This window comes from Clupea harengus, chromosome 10 (assembly GCF_900700415.2).
Source record: "Clupea harengus chromosome 10, Ch_v2.0.2, whole genome shotgun sequence".
In the NCBI taxonomy this organism is placed as follows: Eukaryota; Metazoa; Chordata; class Actinopteri; order Clupeiformes; family Clupeidae; genus Clupea; species Clupea harengus.
Window position 1 is genome coordinate 280,311 of NC_045161.1, and position 19,739 is coordinate 300,049.

Consider the following 19,739-nt stretch of genomic DNA (forward strand, 5'->3'; position numbering starts at 1 on the left):
TTTAAACAGAATGCGTCAGACACAATCGAAGATGGAAATATTTCCAGGGGTATTGGACTGTGTTGGCCAGGAGCACTTTTACAAGGAATAAACCTCGCTTCTTTTGTTGTTCTAAACAATTTAATTCGTTGACACATAATTTGAGCTGGTCAGACATGTTTAAAATGCCCACGCCACATCCCTTCCAACCGACTTACATTGTTAATCAGGTTATTTGATTTTGAGCCTGTAGAAAAGAAAGTCATAGTTTTGCTCACTTAAATTCCACGACGAGCTATTTTTGTCAAGATCAATATAGCCTATCCCATAAACGCACCCCTTCTGGAGAATGAATTCTGTCTAGCATGTAAAATGTATAACATTCGTAACATGTGATACACATTCAATTTAATCATCTAAATTTGTCTAATGGGACACAATAGCAACTGAGCTAGGTACTGCAACGAAAAATGCTCACATTTTCTACAACGAAAGGCTTACATATTTGTTTCAGCAGACATTCTGACCCTCGAGAGGTCAGCTCTATTTTCTATGGAAAAGGCTACTTGCACTCATTTCCCCAATAGGATCGGTAGACTATGGTGTGAGCAGAAAGGGCTTAAGCATTTACTGCAACGGCATATTAAGTTCATCTGTTACTAATATGTTAGTAAGATTAAAAATGTATCCTTTACATGGCTTTCTTAGAATTATTCTGCATATTTGGTGCAGTCGATGTCTTTTGATGAATTTTAACACCTGGACCAATCTAAATGCAATCTCTTTCTGCATTCCACGGCGACCAAAAAAAGATAATCTTTAGTAGAAGGTGCGCTTATGTGGTTTGTGATTGGCGGATTCAAATGTTCCCCATCAGGAAAAAATATGTCGCCTCAACTATATCCAAAATCCACGACCCAGAGGAATTTTGAGTTTACCGCTGGAATTTAAGACAACCCACGCAGGCAGAATTGCCTGTTTTCGCCAAAAGTTTCCACCTCCAAAATAGGGCCCTCAGCCTTTTACCCATCAGCTGTTACGTTTGGATAATCCAGTGCAGTAGGTTGTAATCTTGTCCCTGATTCACTCCATAAATATATAGTCATTCTTTTTCAGTGTGGTGAAAGTCTTGTGTCCTCCATGGCTGCAGAGGTTTGTAAGCGTGAGGCACAGTCCAGAAGTGCATGCCTACCTGGCACAATGAGCTTTTCAGTTTGTGTTTTTCACCTCACACAACATATGACCACAGCATGACTAAACACGGCACATCAATAGAAAACTATATGTCCACTGCAGTACATCACATATTTCATTAGCAGAAACATTAAACATCACACAGAGAATTAACTTCAAACCCATGTGAACAGCACGTACAAAAAACACTGTAGAAATAATGCGCAATGCTGGATGGGGCCTATCTAGTGAGTGATGAGGCCAATATTTAAACACAATCTTCAAAAGAGAACTACATCACATACAGTGTAACACTTACACACACACACACACACACAAACCTTACTGGAAGCCCTGGTAATGTCTGCCAACTGAATTAGTTGCTGGAAGTCAAGAAAGGCCAAGAGACAGTGCAGGATTGGTTGGATTGCTGAGTCTACACTAATGACCTAAATCCTTTGTCTTTTTGGCAAGTACATATGTTTACTGGGCTGACCTTTCACCTCTCCTGTGCCTAAAGGAGAATGCACTGACCAAGCCTTCCCTTTCTTGAGAGATCATTGACCTCCTCTCTCCTGTTAGCTCTGTTTCACTCCACCCATTCACTAAGACCGTGCATCTGTTTTTGACTTGACTATTGTGATGACACTGGTAGTGCCCACTTTGCCAATGACTGAAGCCAAGGGGCCACGAGCGTTGCCCAGGGCAACAGTTGCTGTGTTTGTGTTGCCTATGGGGGGCGCAGGGCCACGGGCCACAGTCCTTGCAAAGCTCTGCAACGCCTCATACTTAGAGCGCAGAGCATCCAGCTCAACCTTCATAGAGGCATTCTCATTGGCCAGCTTCTCTACTTCCTGCTGCAGATCTGCCTTCTGCCGCTCCAGCTCCTCCTTCTGTGTGACGCGCTTGACTCGACAGCTGGCAGCGTAGCCCCGGTTCTTGAGCGTGCGCCGGCGTTGCTTCAGCTGCAGGATCTCCTCCTTAGTGAGACCCCGCAGGTGCTGGTTCAGCTCCCGCACCGACATGGACACCAGTTCATCATCCGTGAGGCTCGTGCCATTCTCCCCCGGCTCTCTCTTCACCTGGCAGCAAGACACAAAGTGTAGAGGGGTGGGATTATTTCAAATGAAATAGGGATGTGATTGGTCAAGGACAAAAAATATACAAAGTGTGCAAAACAACCCTCCCCCCGACTAGGGACACAAGTTGGCTCCATAGTCCTGATCCAGAATCTGTCCTTAGGAACAGGTAGAAATACAGTGGCTCTACAAGTTGGCTCCATAGTCCTGATCCAGAATCTGTCCTTAGGAACAGGTAGAAATACAGTGACTCTACTGTAGCATGTGCATGGTATAGGATGACCTGTGACAAGAACTTAGAATGATCTTAACCTCTTTTTACAGTTTAAAAAAACCTTAAACGTGCAGCTTTTTATAAGTCAAATAACGCCTTGAGTTCTTTAAAAGGAACGGGAAAAGAATAGATCATACCAAGGGCGGTGCTGAACCCAGACCAGTCCGGGGCCCCGGGAAGATTTCAATCCACCATTTGAATGGAGATTGAGACAGAAATGGAAGGCTTAAAAACCTTTGGTCTTACCAGGATATTGTCCTGTGATTTGAATTTGTCCTAAAAACATAGAGTACCGTATTTTCCCTGTTTAAAAATATAGAGTACCGTATTTTCCCTGATTATAAACCGCACCGTTTATAAACCGTGTTACAGTATTTTGTCATTTTATTAAACAAACCTGTGTATTGACCACACCTGACTATTAACTGCAGTTTATTCAACGTTACATCCTCCTGTCATGTAAAACTAAATGCCATGTAGTTGTGGTACGAGTGCTACTAGCCATTTCAAAATGGGATAGGCATTTCAAGTCAAAATGCTACACCTTCTCCTTGCACGTACACACACAAACACATAGGCTACCTCATTCCCACTCACAGTGTTACGGTGTTGTGTGCGAATGGACACTAAGGGCCTCATTTACTAACAGGATTGCGCCTGTTTCAGGCGTAAAATAGCGGGTAAAAACCTAAAACCGTATTTATCAAAGGTGGCGCACTTTAGATTACCGCTGCTGGGAGTGTATAAGGGAAAGTGGGTGTTCGTCACAAAGAGATGGGAGGAGATGCGTAAAGTGCGCCTAATTATGTACCCTATTAGTAACGAAACAAGAGGTGTTTCAGCATGACATATCAGCTGCTAAATGAAAACTATGTGCCTGCGAGAAATTTGAAAAATACAAACATCTGAAATGTTATTTTTTTTTAATTGTTTATATTTGATATATCATTTAATATAGGCATATACAAAATTGTCCCACCAGCTAGCTGTTCGGCCACGCTTTACCCAGAATTGCCGGTCATTGTATGGTTTACTTTAAACCGTATTTTCACCCATAGTTCAAGCAAACCGAACGTCTGAAAATTTCAGTTGTCCCTGCCCTGTCCACGCTACAACTCCAGTTTTCAAATGTATCTGCCTAGGGTAGCATTTTTGAAAAGCCTGGTTTTCAGTGTTGGAATGCGCCGTTTTAAAGTAAGGGGTGTCGTGTATTCCTACCAGACTATTTAACGGGATGCTATGGAGCAGTTAACCTGGCTATTAACTATCCTAGCTATCTCTAGCTTAGGGAACCATATTAACAGTTTGCAGTTGCCTGTGTGTGAATATGAACTTTTGAACATAAACTCGTTAATATGAAGCTGCACAGGCACCCTGAGGGGTAACCATAGCAACCCAGAAACTCAATGTTCGCTGAAAAGTTGAATTTCCCAAAATCAGCTCACCAATAAAAGACAGTCTTGAATTCAAAGTGATCACAACTTTTAATACGGACGGAAGGGCTAAACGGAGAAATATAGTTTCTAGAGTTTCTATATTTACCTGGGTTAGTTTGCTGTAACCTCGTGAACCAAAAGCTCTAATTTTAATTTTAGCTCATCATCCATGGTGGAACACGTAGGCTCTTTCTTCCCTATTTTAGCGGAGCGCTAAATAACACTAATGGGCGGTGTTAGGCGCAGATGACGCGACGATGTTCTTGTTTGATAAATAGGATGCAAAATACTGTGCGTTATTTGCGGTTTGGCAAAGGCGCAGATTAAGCTGCGGTCACAATGTTAGTAAATGAGGCCCTAAGAGTCTCATTTACGTACATTTGCGAGCGCAGCGTAATCAGTGCCTTCGCCAAACCGCAAACAGCGCACGATGTGTTTCCGCATTTTACGTAGTATTTATCAAACAAGAACTTTGTCGCGTAATCAGCGCGTTACTCGGCCCTCTAGTGTAATTAGCGCGCCGCTAAAAGCAGGGAGAATAGATGATGAGTTACAATTAGAATTAGAATTAAAGCTTTTGGTTCACGAGGTTACAACAAACTTAAACACAGTACAAGACAGAAATACACTGCCTTCGGAGAAAAATGCTATCTGGCAGACTATTACAAATATTATATCTACATTCAACCGAGCTCAGACCAGAATGACCGGCTCAGGCCACCCACAATCCGAACCATTAACCATCTTAGAAGATGTCGTCTAACAAACACTGGTTTCTGAACAGGTGGAGGTTATGGAGTGGGTATCGATACCGCGGAGCCCTCTACTCAAGGTATGTATGGTCTGGTACCCCGTTGGGAACTTAAATGGACAAATTACAGCATTAATATATGCCTGTATTAAATTATATATAAAATATGAACATTTAAACAAATAACATTTCCGTTATATTTTCACCTGTTTACCCACCCAAAACCCGGATGTTTGTATTTTTTGTTTGAAATTAATTGCGTAAAATCTCTCGCATGCACATAGTTTTCATTTAGCAGCTGATATGTCATGCTAAAGCACCTCTTGTTTCGTTACAAATGGAACAGTCCTGGTTTAGACCTGCTTTTATGAGGCGGAGAATTCTCACACAAATTAGAGACGTGCTCTCGTCAGGCAGTCTTAGTAAATACCACGGAATATATAATTAGGCGCACTTTACACATCTCCTCCCATGTTTATGCGGCTAACACCCACCCTCCCTTATACCCTCCCAATTATGAACATGTATTAGACGGGAAGCGCAACTTTCCTCTGTAAATACGGTTCCATGTCTTTACCCGCATATTGCGGGTAGTGGGCGCAATTCTGTTAGTAAATCTGGCCCGCATAAAGTCGAATTGTTAATAGATCCCCCGGCAACCACTGAATCAACGTGTTCGAGAAGGTCAAGGAGGAGGGGGTACTTCACCTCCTTCATTAACTGCATTGGTATCAGAGTAAGCCCTTGCTCCACTGGTGTCCCTTTATTTCTCTCACGCTTGTTTAATGTCTATGTGAAGCCCTTTAACATCACTCTGAACCCAACCTTTTATTGGTCGGCTGATGTTACAGTCTCCTCAAAATGAAAAGCTGCCTGTGCATATTACTTCATATTAAAATGAGTTAATATTACTTCATATTAAAATGAGTTCATATTACACATAGTAGCAACTACCAACTGATAAGGTGGTTCCCTAAGCTAGAGATAGCAAAGAAAGCTAGCGAAAGTAGCAAATATAGCTAGGCGTGAGACCTTGCATATTTTATACACCTCTCGTGGAGGTTCGAACACCGTGGCATCCCGTTAAATAGGCTACAGTGTAGGCTAGCGTATACTACATTACACATTCGCAACTTCTAATTTGTTGTAATGAAATTTTATGTCAAATTATCCTGGCATGAAAAGAAACTGACCACTGATGTGAAAAGAAACTGAAATTCAACTGAAATTATTTGATCGAATTATAATAATTAGTATTATTATTGCAAAGCAGTAACTGCTGGAACCCTATTGTTTTTGTAAAGATTTTTCTTCTTCTTATTATTATTATTGGGGATCCAATCAGCGAAGCGGCTGGATCCCTACTGTGTTTGTTCTGATTAAGAAATGCTGCACACACACCAAATCTTGACCATAGATTCCAAATTGGTGAAATGACTCACAGATTTTACGAAATTTTAGGGCATGGCCCATATCTACTCTACAGCTAATATCTTCGGATGTCAAGGTCCAATTTTGAGCAACCTTGGTAACCAAAATCAGTACAACATTGTCTAAGCAGATAAACAATAATGTGTGGGTATGTGTGACAACAGCACTTGACAATACTCTTTTTTTGTGCAGTCAACTTTTATTCAAATTTCCACATATCCATGTATGAAAGTTAAAATTTTAGCTCTGTTTGTGCTTGCTCTGTGAAATGCTGCCTGCTCTTCGCTGTCATAAGACTGTTGCTATGTAATCACCAATGAGCGTGAGTGACACAGGCCGAAGTTTACATTGGGAGATGGGGCAGTTTTACATGTGCCCCACGAAATCTGCCTAGCAACCCAAAAAAGTATTCATACAGATCGTACTCAGACAGATCTACGCCACTAACGCTACTGCTCGTTAGCTATCGCTAGTTTTGTACTGTTTTGGAACCAGCCTCCGTGTTTCATGTTGCAGCCTGAAATAATTCCTGTTTGTAAGACAACATTTTACGAAAGTTTTGTTCATTTAGCTGCATGATTTGTTGCTGTTATTTATTTAAATCGGCTCAGGCACCGAAAGGAAGCACCGAAATCTGCGTTGCTTTTCTGTCCGGGTAGGTACCGGTTGTATTGGAACCGGTTCTCGGTACCCAACCCTAATAATGACTCTACAGCTGATATCTTATGATGTTAAGGTCCAAACTAAATTTGACCCATTCAAATCACTACAACATTCTTTGGAAGCACACCAAATTTTGAGGAACTTCATCCGATTTTCACGAAATTTGGTGTGCTCCAGTTCAAGACCATGCTGATAAAAGGTTAAACCAGTTAAAGTTACAAGCTCAGCCCCTATTGACTCTAAGTCCAATATTTTGTGATGTAAAAGTTCAAATGTCATGACAGTCAACAGTCAATCACTACAACATTCTTTGGATGCATGCTACATTTGATGAAAATCTGTCCACAAGGGTCGCTACAACTGACATTTTAATAGCTCAAGGACTTCTGATTCAACTCAGGTAAACGGTCAGCAGCTCTCGTCCAATCAATCGTTTTAACTGTAGCCTGATGTCATCTGAACTACAGCCCCATGTGTTCACCTACGTAATGAACTGCGGTGCCATTTAGCAGATTTGAACAATTGTGCGTTGAAATGTACACGTATGGAGGAAAAATATAGATGTAGGTGTCGCTGAAGACATTTTCCCAGTATTACTTCTGCATATGAAAGTCATGGGCCATCAATGAGACAACTGACCCAAAAAGGCAACCTCAACAAACATGTCTATGCAAAGTGACTTACAATGGCATCTTGCATTGCCCAGGAATTGAACCCAGGTCAGCTACTTGTTAGCCAACAACACTAACCACTGTACTAGTGATCACACCTGGTAATCTTGCCACACAAAACTAATCAGCATATATCCATTTCCTACTTACTCTGACTGTATGCGCTAGCGTTTGTGTGGCACATCCAGTTGAAAGCAAATGCACACGGAATAAAGAAAGGTTGGAAGAAAGAATGAAAAAGGACAAAAAAAGGTTGACAGAACATTAACAAAGAACAAACTGCCACCAAACAATGAGACAGGGATACCAGAAACATTCACCCTTGAACATACCCCTGGGATCCTTATAAACTGGCCTATCTCTTCAGTGATGTGTAATAAACTGGCCTATCTCTTCAGTGATGTGTAATAAACTGGCCTATCTCTTCAGTGATGTGTAATAAACTGGCCTATCTCTTCAGTGATGTGTAATAAAATGGCCTATCTCTTCAGTGATGTGTAATAAAATGGCCTATCTCTTCAGTGATGTGTAATAAACTGGCCTATCTCTTCAGTGAAGTGTTATAAACTGGCCTATCTCTTCAGTGATGTGTATTAAACTGGCCTATCTCTTCAGTGATGTGTTATGAACTGTGTTATAAACTGGCCTATCTCTTCAGTGATGTGTAATAAACTGTTTTATAAACTGGCCTATCTCTTCAGTGATGTGTAATAAACTGTGTTATAAACTGGCCTATCTCTTCAGTGATGTGTAATAAACTGGCCTATCTCTTCAGTGATGTGTAATAAACTGGCCTATCTCTTCAGTGATGTGTAATAAAATGGCCTATCTCTTCAGTGATGTGTAATAAAATGGCCTATCTCTTCAGTGATGTGTAATAAACTGGCCTATCTCTTCAGTGAAGTGTTATAAACTGGCCTATCTCTTCAGTGATGTGTATTAAACTGGCCTATCTCTTCAGTGATGTGTTATGAACTGTGTTATAAACTGGCCTATCTCTTCAGTGATGTGTAATAAACTGTTTTATAAACTGGCCTATCTCTTCAGTGATGTGTAATAAACTGTGTTATAAACTGGCCTATCTCTTCAGTGATGTGTTATAAACGTGTTATAAACTGGCCTATCTCTTCAGTGATGTGTAATAAACTGGCCTATCTCTTCAGTGATGTGTAATAAACTGGCCTATCTCTTCAGTGATGTGTTATAAACTGGCCTATCTCTTCAGTGATGTGTAATAAACTGTGTAATAAACTGGCCTATCTCTTCAGTGATGTGTAATAAACTGTGTTATAAACTGTGTTATAAACTGGCATATCTCTTCAGTGATGTGTAATAAACTGTGTCATAAACTGTGTTATAAACTGGCCTATCTCTTCAGTGATGTGTAATAAACTGTGTTATAAACTGGCCTATCTCTTCAGTGATGTGTAATAAACTGTGTTATAAACTGTGTTATAAACTGGCCTATCTCTTCAGTGATGTGTAATAAACTGTGTTATAAACTGGCCTATCTCTTCAGTGATGTGTAATAAACTGTGTTATAAACTGGCCTATCTCTTCAGTGATGTGTAATAAACTGTGTTATAAACTGGCCTATCTCTTCAGTGATGTGTAAGTGGCTCACCTTCAAGGCTTTGTTTCCCTTGTTAGTGGTCGTCATGCCACGATAAACAACTCCAAGACGCAGTCCTACAAAACAAAAAGAGGACAACATTCAAATGACTTCATTTGGGCAGACCAAGTACCTCACATATGAAGGGTGGGTAAGGATCAAATTATACCCTGAACTTTCTACACAGAAATGGGTATTCATGAAAAGGTAACATGATATTTGGTGAGAAGAGAAAGCAGCACCTCCAAGTGTACTCCACATGAGTGGCTTTGTTGTTCAGTCATGATTGATTACCAACCATCAGTTGGGTTCAGTTAGCATATTCTCCCAAACGTGGCCGAGATCCATCAACATTACTGCAGTGATCATTTAGAAATAGGGACAATGCTGTTTCATCTATTTCAACATCGTGATATTGGACTATACAATAATAATCATTTCAATAGTAAAAATAATAATACATTTTATTTAATGATGGCCCTCAAGATCACCTTAAACGCACCAATAACTTGCTTCCTGTTGGGCGAGGCTAATGCAATGTACAACCAAAGTTGCTTGTCTTGGGGAGCCCCACATGCCCAGCACATTTAGTGCGTGTAGGTGACACTATATACTGGGCACTAACCCTCAATGACATATGGGGGCGCTGTGGAGTCCCCAAACCACACCCGGGGCCGGGCCAGGCCAGGCCTCTGAGCCTGAGGAGCAGTGGACCACACCACACCCGGGGATAGGCGTGTTCACTTTGGTAAGGAGGTTGCTGTGAGCCTTGATGTTTGTGTTAATTATTACTTAATTTCTTTCCTTTACACATTTTGGTTACCTATTGCCCGACTAATTTCTTTGACACCACTCAACCCTAACACTAGCGGTAGCACTCTACAACAGTAGGATATGCTGAAACACTAGCAGTAGCACCCTACAACAGGAGGATATGCTGAAACACTAGCGGTAGCACCCTACAATAGTAGGATATACTGAAACACTAGCGGTAGCACTCTACAACAGTAGGATATGCTGAAACACTAGCAGTAGCACCCTACAACAGTAGGATATGCTGAAATTGCCAGGCTCTGTGTGAGTGTACTATACTAGTCTATGTAGGATTCATTGCTGCTGTGCTTCAGGACATGAAACTATGTTAAATCCAGTAAGCCATCTTTGTGACTATCAACACTCTCATGGGAATATCTTCTTTTATGAAAAAAAATTAGCTTGTTTTCCAGTGCAAAACTAAAATAAACATCAAATATTGATTTATATTATGCTCATGTACACCCTGCACAATATCAGTTGATTGGAAGAGTGCAGAAGAGTTTAGTGCGGAAGTGTTTAAGATACAGCATCTTTCAAAATAAGCTGTATTGTATCCAAACAGATGGCCGCAAAATACATCAATAAAACACACAAATGCATCCTGCCTATAGAAATCCTGTCAATGAGCAAGAGCCGGTAAACACCTGCTCAGTGTGTATATGTCACTACACCTCATGTGACACAGCACACAGCCGGTAAACACCTGCCCAGTGTGTATATGTCACTACACCTCCTCATTGTGTGTATATGTCACTACACCTCCTCATTGTGTGTATATGTCACTACACCTCACTATGGATGTGGCACAGCCGGTAAACACCTGCTCATTGTCCATATGTCACTCCACCTCATGTGGCACAGCCGGTAAACACCTGCTCAGTGTGTATATGTCACTACACCTCAGTATGGATGTGGCACAGCCGGTAAACACCTGCTCAGTGTGTATATGTCACTACACCTCAGTATGGATGTGGCACAGCCGGTAAACACCTGCTTATTTTGTATATGTCACACACCTGCTCATTGTATATATGTCACACACCTCATGTGGCACAGCACACAGCCGGTAAACACCAGATCATTGTGTATATGTCACTACACCTCACTATGGATGTGGCACAGCCGGTAAACACCTGCTCAGTGTGTATATGTCACACACCTCATGTGACACAGCCGGTAAACACCTGCTCAGTGTGTATATGTCACTACACCTCCTCATTGTGTGTATATGTCACTACACCTCATGTGACACAGCCGGTAAACACCTCCTCATTGTGTATATGTCACTACACCTCCTCATTGTGTGTATACACCTCATGTGACACAGCCGGTAAACACCTCCTCATTGTGTATATGTCACTACACCTCAGTACGGATGTGACACAGCAGCATGAGTGTGTGTGTGCTCTGGTCGATACCTGTACGACAGCCCAGACAGAATTAGAATTAAAAAAAGAGTGCAAAACTGCTTCAGTTATGTGAGAAGTAGCATGTCCACACAGGGATCAACATTAACAACAATTTTCTTCTAAAGGGCAAAAACTATTTTTTTTACAGTCATTTAAACCAGCACTGAATTCCAGGAGTTCATGGCCAGTGTGGCGAGTGGTATCAAACAAACTGGCAACGAGATAAAAGAGTAGGTACTTGCTGAGGAGAGCTCGACTACTGCTGAGGTCATCATAGTCATGAGCTATTGAAGGAGCATAATGAATACCTCTGAATGCTCTCAGAGAATGCTGACATCTCTATTGAAGGAGCATAATGAATACCTCTAAATGCTTTTAAAGAATGCTGACATCTATCATCACAGAGCCATCACAACCAGAGGAAAGGAAAGAAATGCTGAGTGCCAACAAATGGAATAGTTGGGGGGCAGAGGATGAGAGAGAGAAGATAATTGGGGGTGATGATGAGGCCGAGGAGGAATGAAGAGCGATGCGAAGGAGCACAATAGAGAGGAGGATGTAGAAGACAGAGAGAGGCGGGAGGAGACAGAGAGAGAGAGAGAGGCGGGAGGAGAGGAGAGAGGCGGGAGGAGAGGGGTTAGGGGAGGAGACAGAGAGAGGCGGGAGGAGAGGGGAGGAGACAGAGAGAGGCGGGAGGAGAGGGCTTAGGGGAGGAGACAGAGAGAGGCGGGAGGAGAGGGGAGGAGACAGAGAGAGGCGGGAGGAGAGGGCTTAGGGGAGGGGACAGAGAGAGGCGGGAGGAGAGGGCTTAGGGGCGGAGACAGAGAGAGGCGGGAGGAGAGGCGGGAGGAGAGGGCTTAGGGGAGGGGACAGAGAGAGGCGGGAGGAGAGGGGTTAGGGGAGGAGACAGAGAGAGGCGGGAGGAGAGGAGAGGGGTTAGGGGAGGAGACAGAGAGAGGCGGGAGGAGAGGAGAGGGGTTAGGGGAGGAGACAGAGAGAGGCGGGAGGAGAGGGGTTAGGGCGTCAGGAGAAAGACTGGGCTGAAACTGCATCCTCAACACATTTGGAAAAGCTTAACGGGTAGGAAGGATTGGCTACACTGAGCACAGACCACAAGAAAGCCATTCCCCCTTTTATGAGACAACTTCTGCACTTTACTCAGGAAAACAGTAAACTAACAAGCGTGCTGTTGTTGAAGCAGCTGCAGACGATCACATGGTGGAATAGAGAGACCCAAAGCACACTGCAGCAGGAGACGGTGCAGCTCACAGACAGAGAGTCAATGAGAGGGTGGTCCTAGAGGCCAACAAAGAACTATAATCCAAACGCTTAGAAATGAGGTCCCTATGTGTGTGTGTGTGTGTGTGTGTGTGTGTGTGTGTATGTGTGTGTGTGTGTGTCTGTGTGTGTGTGTGTGTGTGTGTGTAGGTGTGAGGAGAGGTCTAGACTTTTCAATGGTTAGTATCGCTCACACCACAACTACATAGCATTTAGTTTTACGTGACAGGATGACGTAACATTGAATAAACTGATGTTAATACACGGGTGCGGCCCATACACGGGTTTGTATTATAGTATGACATCAAATACTGTAATGCAGTTTATATACAGTGCGGTTTTTGAATTTTAAATCTAACTTAACTTCTAATCAATCTTCCCCACACAACAAGGCTGTAACAACACCATAGGCTCCTGAATGGCACGCCGATGGCTTTTGCAAATGTGGATGCTGAAGTTATGAAAGGTGAGTTCCAGGTCTGTTCTTCTTGGTGAATAGGTCTAATGTCCTGAACTTAAACCATACATTCGCTCAATGTACTGTTTCAGGTTGTATTATAAATAAAATGTTTTTTCGTTCTCTAGACTATGAAAGCATTACGATATTTTTACCCCATTACCCTATTTTTACCCCATTTGATGTTTTTAGTGGTCTCTCGTCTCGTAGTGCCATTGCTTTAATTATAATGTTGTGTGGTTGTAAGCTATAACCTGCAGCATAGGTAGGTATTGCAAGAAATATGGTTTCACAACAACCTAGCTGGCAACAGTAAACAATGTATTTCTGTACTGCTCTCTTTGAGCAAGCACTTTCAAGGAGCCTGAGTCAGATGAATTGCTGAATAATTAAAATTCAAAATGGCTAATTATCATAGATGACATTGCTCCAGTAAAAGCTAAAACAGTTACAAACAGAAAGCACCATGGCAACAAAAGGTCATTTAAAGGCGCATTGTGTAGGATTTAGTGGCATCTAGAGATAAGGTTGCTAAATTGCTACCAACTGAATACCATTCCCTTTCCAAGTGTGTAGAAGAACTTATGGTGGCTGTCAAGTGCCAAAAAGATGTGCAAGGCCCTCTCAAGATCCAGTGTTTTGGTTTGTCCCTTCTTGGTTACTGTAGAAACGTGACGGCACAACATAGCAGACTCTATGGAAGAAGACCTGCTCCCTATGTAGCTATGCATAGATAGATATGCGTAGATATATTAATGAAAAAGCTAACATTTAGGTCATTAGACCTGTTGCTGGTGCCTACGTTGACAACATTCTCAGCTATATTTAAGTTAATGTTATAACTCCATGCCAATTTCAAATAGCGACTGAGCGCACATCATCAGAGGCCCTTCTTGATTGGACAACCGTGGCTGGGAAATACACAGAGGAAAACTGTATCAAAAAGATCCACATTGTAGGCAAATGGTTCACAGACATGGCTGGACACATTATACTGTTAGCTAGTTAGCTAAACATCAACTGTTTAACACCAAACAGAACATCCACTTTCTCATGTGTTGACTGGTAGAGGTAACACTGGTACTATGTAAAAACATAAACATTTCTCAAAATAGTTATAAAGATACACATATTTACTGTACACTCACTTTATGGACAAGGGTCTAAAGTAGTCTTTAGGTGTATAAGTCCTGAATACATTAACGACTCTCACATTCATGGAAACATGCTGGTCATTGGTAGAGGTGCACTTTACAACACCACTTGTTTCAGAGTATTAGTACTTACATTTGTGTACTTGCCGATACTGGGCGCCACTTTGCCAACTTTTTTTCCCCCATCAAATGCGCTCTGGTTGTTACAAAATAAAATACAAATCAAAAATATGAATATAAAATAAAATGTATTAAAACAGGAGGCTATTTCCAACCAGAAATAAGCATAAAACTTGTCTAAATAAAACAGTGTTATGGGCGCGTGGTATCGGAAGATTACAAGTAGAAGTACATGAGCACAGTATTGGCCCTAAATGGCGGCATCCATTCTAATGAAATCTAAATCATTGGCTGCTATGGGGTCTAGAGGGACCAACTCAGGCGCGGAGGGAAAGAGGGGGCAGGGTTGTGTGGAGAGAGGAGAGATGCACTGGCGCAGCTTTACAGAAGAAACGGGTTATGTAACCAATATCAAACTATATTGATTTATATACCGTACTCTTGCATCTTATATCTCGTTTGAAAATATATCTTAATAAGTTATAAATATACCTTAATAAGTTATAAATATACCCTAATAAGTCGTTATACCGCCTAGCCCTTTTGTTATTATGCCAAAGAGGTCTGCTATTATGTGAGTACTGAAATCATGAGGTCAGTATTTATTAAGGCTGTGTTTTTGCAGCAAGAGCTCACTTCTATTTGATCTATCTACCACACACATAAAAAGGCAGGGAAGGTCCCGGAACCAATTGGATCACTGGACAAAGGAGCTGCTGATAAGGAAGGAGATATGAAAACAGAATCGCAGGGAAAGATGAAAGCAGTTCAGTTAAGTGTTGTTAAGTATGTTATGTACATGTACACAATGACATTACTCATGCGATTTTCCAGTAGAAGGTATGGCCAGTTGGTACAAGTCACTGGTGCCTGGTGTCTTGCATCAATGAAATCCTACTGATCGCCTTAACAATGAATTCTCTAAGTTCTGACACTGGTCACTGGTCACAATGTGGAATTGTACCATCTGCCTAAAGTCTCCACAGGTTTGTCTACAATAGAATAAATCACCTCACCAATCAATATAGAGCCTCTCTTCCACCAGTTTCCCCTTACTGAAATGTGCAAGGATGAACGTGAAACCTAGCAAATGTTTCTGTCATTCAACAGCCAACGGTTAGATGGAGCAGTTGTTGTCAGTGTCATGTCATCTATATAAGCTCGAATGGGAGGTAACCGGGTGCCGTACTGCAGCCTTTAACCACCATCAACCCATTTAGACGCCCTTATAATGACCTCCATTGCCATGCTCAAGTACCTCCATTGCCATTGAAATGGTACCAATCTCCAAATGATGCCAAGATGTGGAGTAGTTATCTATGTAAAAGCATAACTGAGTATCCTCAAAATATGCCCTGACTCATGCATAAATCTTCTCAGGGACCTGAAAGTAGCTGAATGCCTTCAACAGCAGACTATGTGGCACCGATCCAAAAGCATTGGCCAGATCCAAAGATACCACACAGACACCTTCTATCCTGGAGATACCACACACACACCTTCTATCCTGCCGATACCACACACACACACCTTTATGGCCATACCACACACACACCTTCTATCCTGCCGATACCACACAGATACCTTCTATCCACACACACACACCTTCTTTCCTGGCGATACCACACACACACCTTCTATCCTGGCGATACCACAGACACCTTCTATCCTGGCGATACCACACACACACACCTTCTATCCTGGCGATACCACACACACACCTTCTATCCTGGCGACACCACACAGGACTCTATCCTGGCGATACCACACACATACACCTTCTATCCTTGCTGCCTGAATTTAATGCCAAATCATGCTACTATGTTCCAGAAATCCAGAAAGACCTGGGATTCCTGCTTTCTGCACAGAAATATCTATCAAACTATTTGCCTTCAGATAGGAGACCAACCTCCTTGCTACCACACTAAGATCTTTTCCTTGCACCTTAAGAAGACTGATAGGTTGGAATTTTCACAGCATTTTTTTCCTTTGGAATGAAAATACCACCTGCCCAACACCACATCCTTGGAATTGTTCCTTTTTTCCATACAATTACCACAGGCTTCCAAAGATATTTAAAAACATCAGGTACCCTGTTAGGACCGGGAGACGATGCAGCCCTTGCACAACAGACAACTCCTTGCACTCCTGGGCGTGCCATCGTCTATTGGTTTATCTCTCCAAATGGAAGAAAGTTTGCCAGTGACGCAAGATCCACACGCCATTTGGAGCTGTTGAAGATACTCCTCTGGGTCCTTTCCTTCAACTCTCAAACTCCCCATTTTCTCTTGAGTGAAGAAAGACTTCACAAACTTAAATAGATCCTTGTAGAATGCAATCCTAACTTGTTCTTTTTTCTTTCTTTTTCGTCTGAGGAACTCGTCTACTCTTTACCTCTGCCAAATATTTTTTGGGTAAATTTTAAAGTTAAATGTATGAAACTGGTGCATTTGAGAGCAAAATTAAGAGGTTAGATCTATAAAGAACTTTGTGCTCTGAACAATTTTGTGCTTTTAATTTTATCATAATATAGGTATGAATTTGATCAATCATATAGGTAGGAATGGTAACTCAGCAAAAATGTCACACCCACAAAGCATGGTAAAAGGGTGTTCAAATGGTCGAAACAACGACAAAAGAAACAAACAACTAAAGCACACAAAAAAGCCCCCCAAAAAATGAAGCAGAAGTGGTGAGCAGTGTTCATCAACTGGTTTATTTTGGGAAGTTCAAAATACTGAAGAGAATATACAGAATAATTTAATATTAGTCAAAAAAATTGCCCCCCAAAAATAGACCTAGCCAAACTATAGAACGTATAGAATCTCTCATTTCAATGAATAGTACAGATCCATAACAGTCCATGTTTGCAGATTAATACTATCAAATCAAACTGTATTTACATAGCGCATTTCATACCAAGAGGCAACACAATGCGCAAAACACAATACTACAAAATGATTATAGATAGATGATATGGTATACTCAACTCGTTGTGTTTTATGACAGATTTCAGGTGAAAACAACATCTGTTAATCTACATTTAAACTACTATTTTAGCTCTTAAGTTAGTTGCGGTTGCAGGATTTGTAAGACTCGAAGGAATGCGAGTCTGATGGGTTTATTCCGTGTATTCCATGCAACAGATCTAAAGCGCACACAACAAGAAGGAGGGATGATTAGGAGATATCGTTCATAGTGTAGTGCAAGTCTCTTCTGTGTTGGCCTTGCATCCCTTTGTCTTCCAAAGGCAGTGATGTTTCCTCAATCTCCCAGCATCACTCCTTGCTCCGTTCCATCACCACACATAGTGGTTGGTGTCTCCAGACGGCAATCCCACAGCAAAATCCTCTCAATCTTCTCTATAGCATACAAGTCTCATTCAGTTCAGTCATAACATAACATAACATAATGGGTGTGTCTGGGGATCTGGTTCAAGGTGGGGCATATTATGAAGGAGAACAGTATGGGGTCCTACCTAGGTATGAAAGGTGTGAAGGTCTGGCTGATCTTCATTTGGATGTTAATGAAAGTGGCGCCTCAATGTGCGAAGGCTTTGGCGCCAATTTACTGATGTAAATATGATGCATTCTTGTGGGGGAAGGATTGACACAAGCTGAAAGTATATGAAAAAGACCAATATTCTTCAAGTCTGCTGTTCTTTACAACTAAGATGCCAAGTTCCTGAGCTCAGAGGTAAAGGCGAAATAGTCTCGAAATTCCTTTACCGTCATACGGTCGTGCAGCGACACTTGCCTTCCGCAAGCTTTGAGTGTGCAGCTTTGCATTTATAATCATCTGTTCAGACGTAGCTCAGGTCATTCTTATGGGGGTATGCAAGTCCTGGAATGTTGTGTGGTGGAAATATGAGAGTCCAGTTGATGTAGGGATGTCACTGCTGTCCAGCAGGAGGGGTGGATCAAGGACAACAGTGATGGCTTGGTAGTCGCAGTAGAGGCTCCGTGAGCTCCTTGCATGTGAATCCTCTCTCGCTGCTCCAGGGGGTTATGGTGATCGACTGTTGGCTCTGAAACACAAACAAAGAAAAAAAGCGGTAGCATCACTAAGCCACATTTTATGGCCATTTCATTCATAGAACAAGAATAAGCAAACTCAAAAGACATAACAGTAAACATTAAAGGAAACTGCCGAACCATTAGGGCTCAGACCATCTCTAACTCAGATTTCATGCATAACCACATTATGTACTGTAGCACAATGATTTCAACCATAATCATAGTTATCCTGTCTGTGTTTCACAATGAATACTTTTTCTGGAGGCACACATTATATGCAATGATTTACATGAGACCATTTTGGTTTCCCCTGTGCCTTGACTGCAGTCTCAGGAAATGACAGTACTTAATGCTCAATCTCCAGATTCAGAGGTCACAGAGAATATCTTTCACCAAGATATGATTTTATGTACACACCTTCCCTCTTAGGCCTCACAAAACTGCATTCTCAAGGTCTCATGCTCCCGATGAGATCACTGTGCCAACAAACGATCACTTGCTATTTCAGTTTTAAATCCCCAATTTAAAACATTGCGTTATAATAAATAATCTCTCAGATAAGCAAAATGCCCATATCAACACCAAACTAGCTCTCCAGCTATTCCAAAACCAGCTACTAACCATCTTATCACAGTCTCACACCCTGCAACAATGAAATGCAGAAAATATGTGAATTGATTCTACAGGACAACCAAACATAGCCGACACACGGCAACTAGCTATTGCATTTCCAATTTCCACTTTTCAGCTAGCCGATTGGAACGCCACGCTGTTGTCAAGCGGCCACAAGTACACCTAAGTTAACTTACGATCCAGGAATAAGTTTGGCCACACCAAATCAGCTGGTAGTATGGTTCAAATAATAGCATCTTCCAAAATAAATCCAGACTAGAATAAACTGAAACAGAATAGAAACGGCACCAACACGCAACTAATCTTTGTTGCTTTCACCTCAAAAGTACTTTTCAACAAATATCTGGTAGGCCTGCTCTTATGTGACATGAAGTGTACATAAACTTACAGCAAGTTATCTCTAAAATCATTGTAGGTGAGTCCCTGCAAACTAACTCAGACTAACTTTCTGTAATTTTTTCCAGCATTAAGTAAAAATCCCACTCACCGTTTAAAATGAGGCGTACTCCTCTCTGGGTAGCTTCTTCTTCTTTTCACTTTATCGTGGTACTGGGTGGATCAACACCAACTGAAAGATCGTCGAATTTCAGATGAAAACACCATCTGTTGTACTGTATCACAACAGAACTCCATTCGGGCTCTGAAGTTAGTTGCGGTTGCAGGATTTATCAAAGGAATCGATGGAATGCCAGTCTGATGGGTAGGGTGTCAGTTTATTCTGAGTATTCTATGCAACAGATCTGAGACACACACACACAACACGCTACGATGAGAGAGAGAGAGAGAG

At 41.8% G+C, this 19,739-nt stretch overlaps 1 protein-coding gene across 11 annotated transcripts in view; it reads right to left on the reverse strand.

The window, feature by feature from the left end:
- Positions 1-698: 698 nt before the first annotated feature.
- Positions 699-19,739, reverse strand: part of mafgb (v-maf avian musculoaponeurotic fibrosarcoma oncogene homolog Gb) — a 28,561-nt gene continuing 9,520 nt past the window's right edge. For 4 of the 11 annotated variants that reach the window (XM_012829069.3, XM_031574899.2, XM_042708810.1 and 1 more), the window contains 2 exons: positions 9,082-9,146; positions 699-2,234 (listed from right to left, as the gene is read on the reverse strand). In XM_012829069.3, the coding sequence (XP_012684523.1) occupies positions 1,758-2,234; positions 9,082-9,117 (513 nt within the window). In that variant the 5' untranslated portion in view covers positions 9,118-9,146 and the 3' untranslated portion in view covers positions 699-1,757. Of the gene's footprint in view, positions 2,235-9,081; positions 9,147-14,316; positions 14,356-17,000; positions 18,331-19,439; positions 19,716-19,739 lie in introns of those variants that run through there. The other 7 variants (XR_004164466.1, XR_004164465.1, XR_004164462.1 and 4 more) reach the window with 5 other exon arrangements.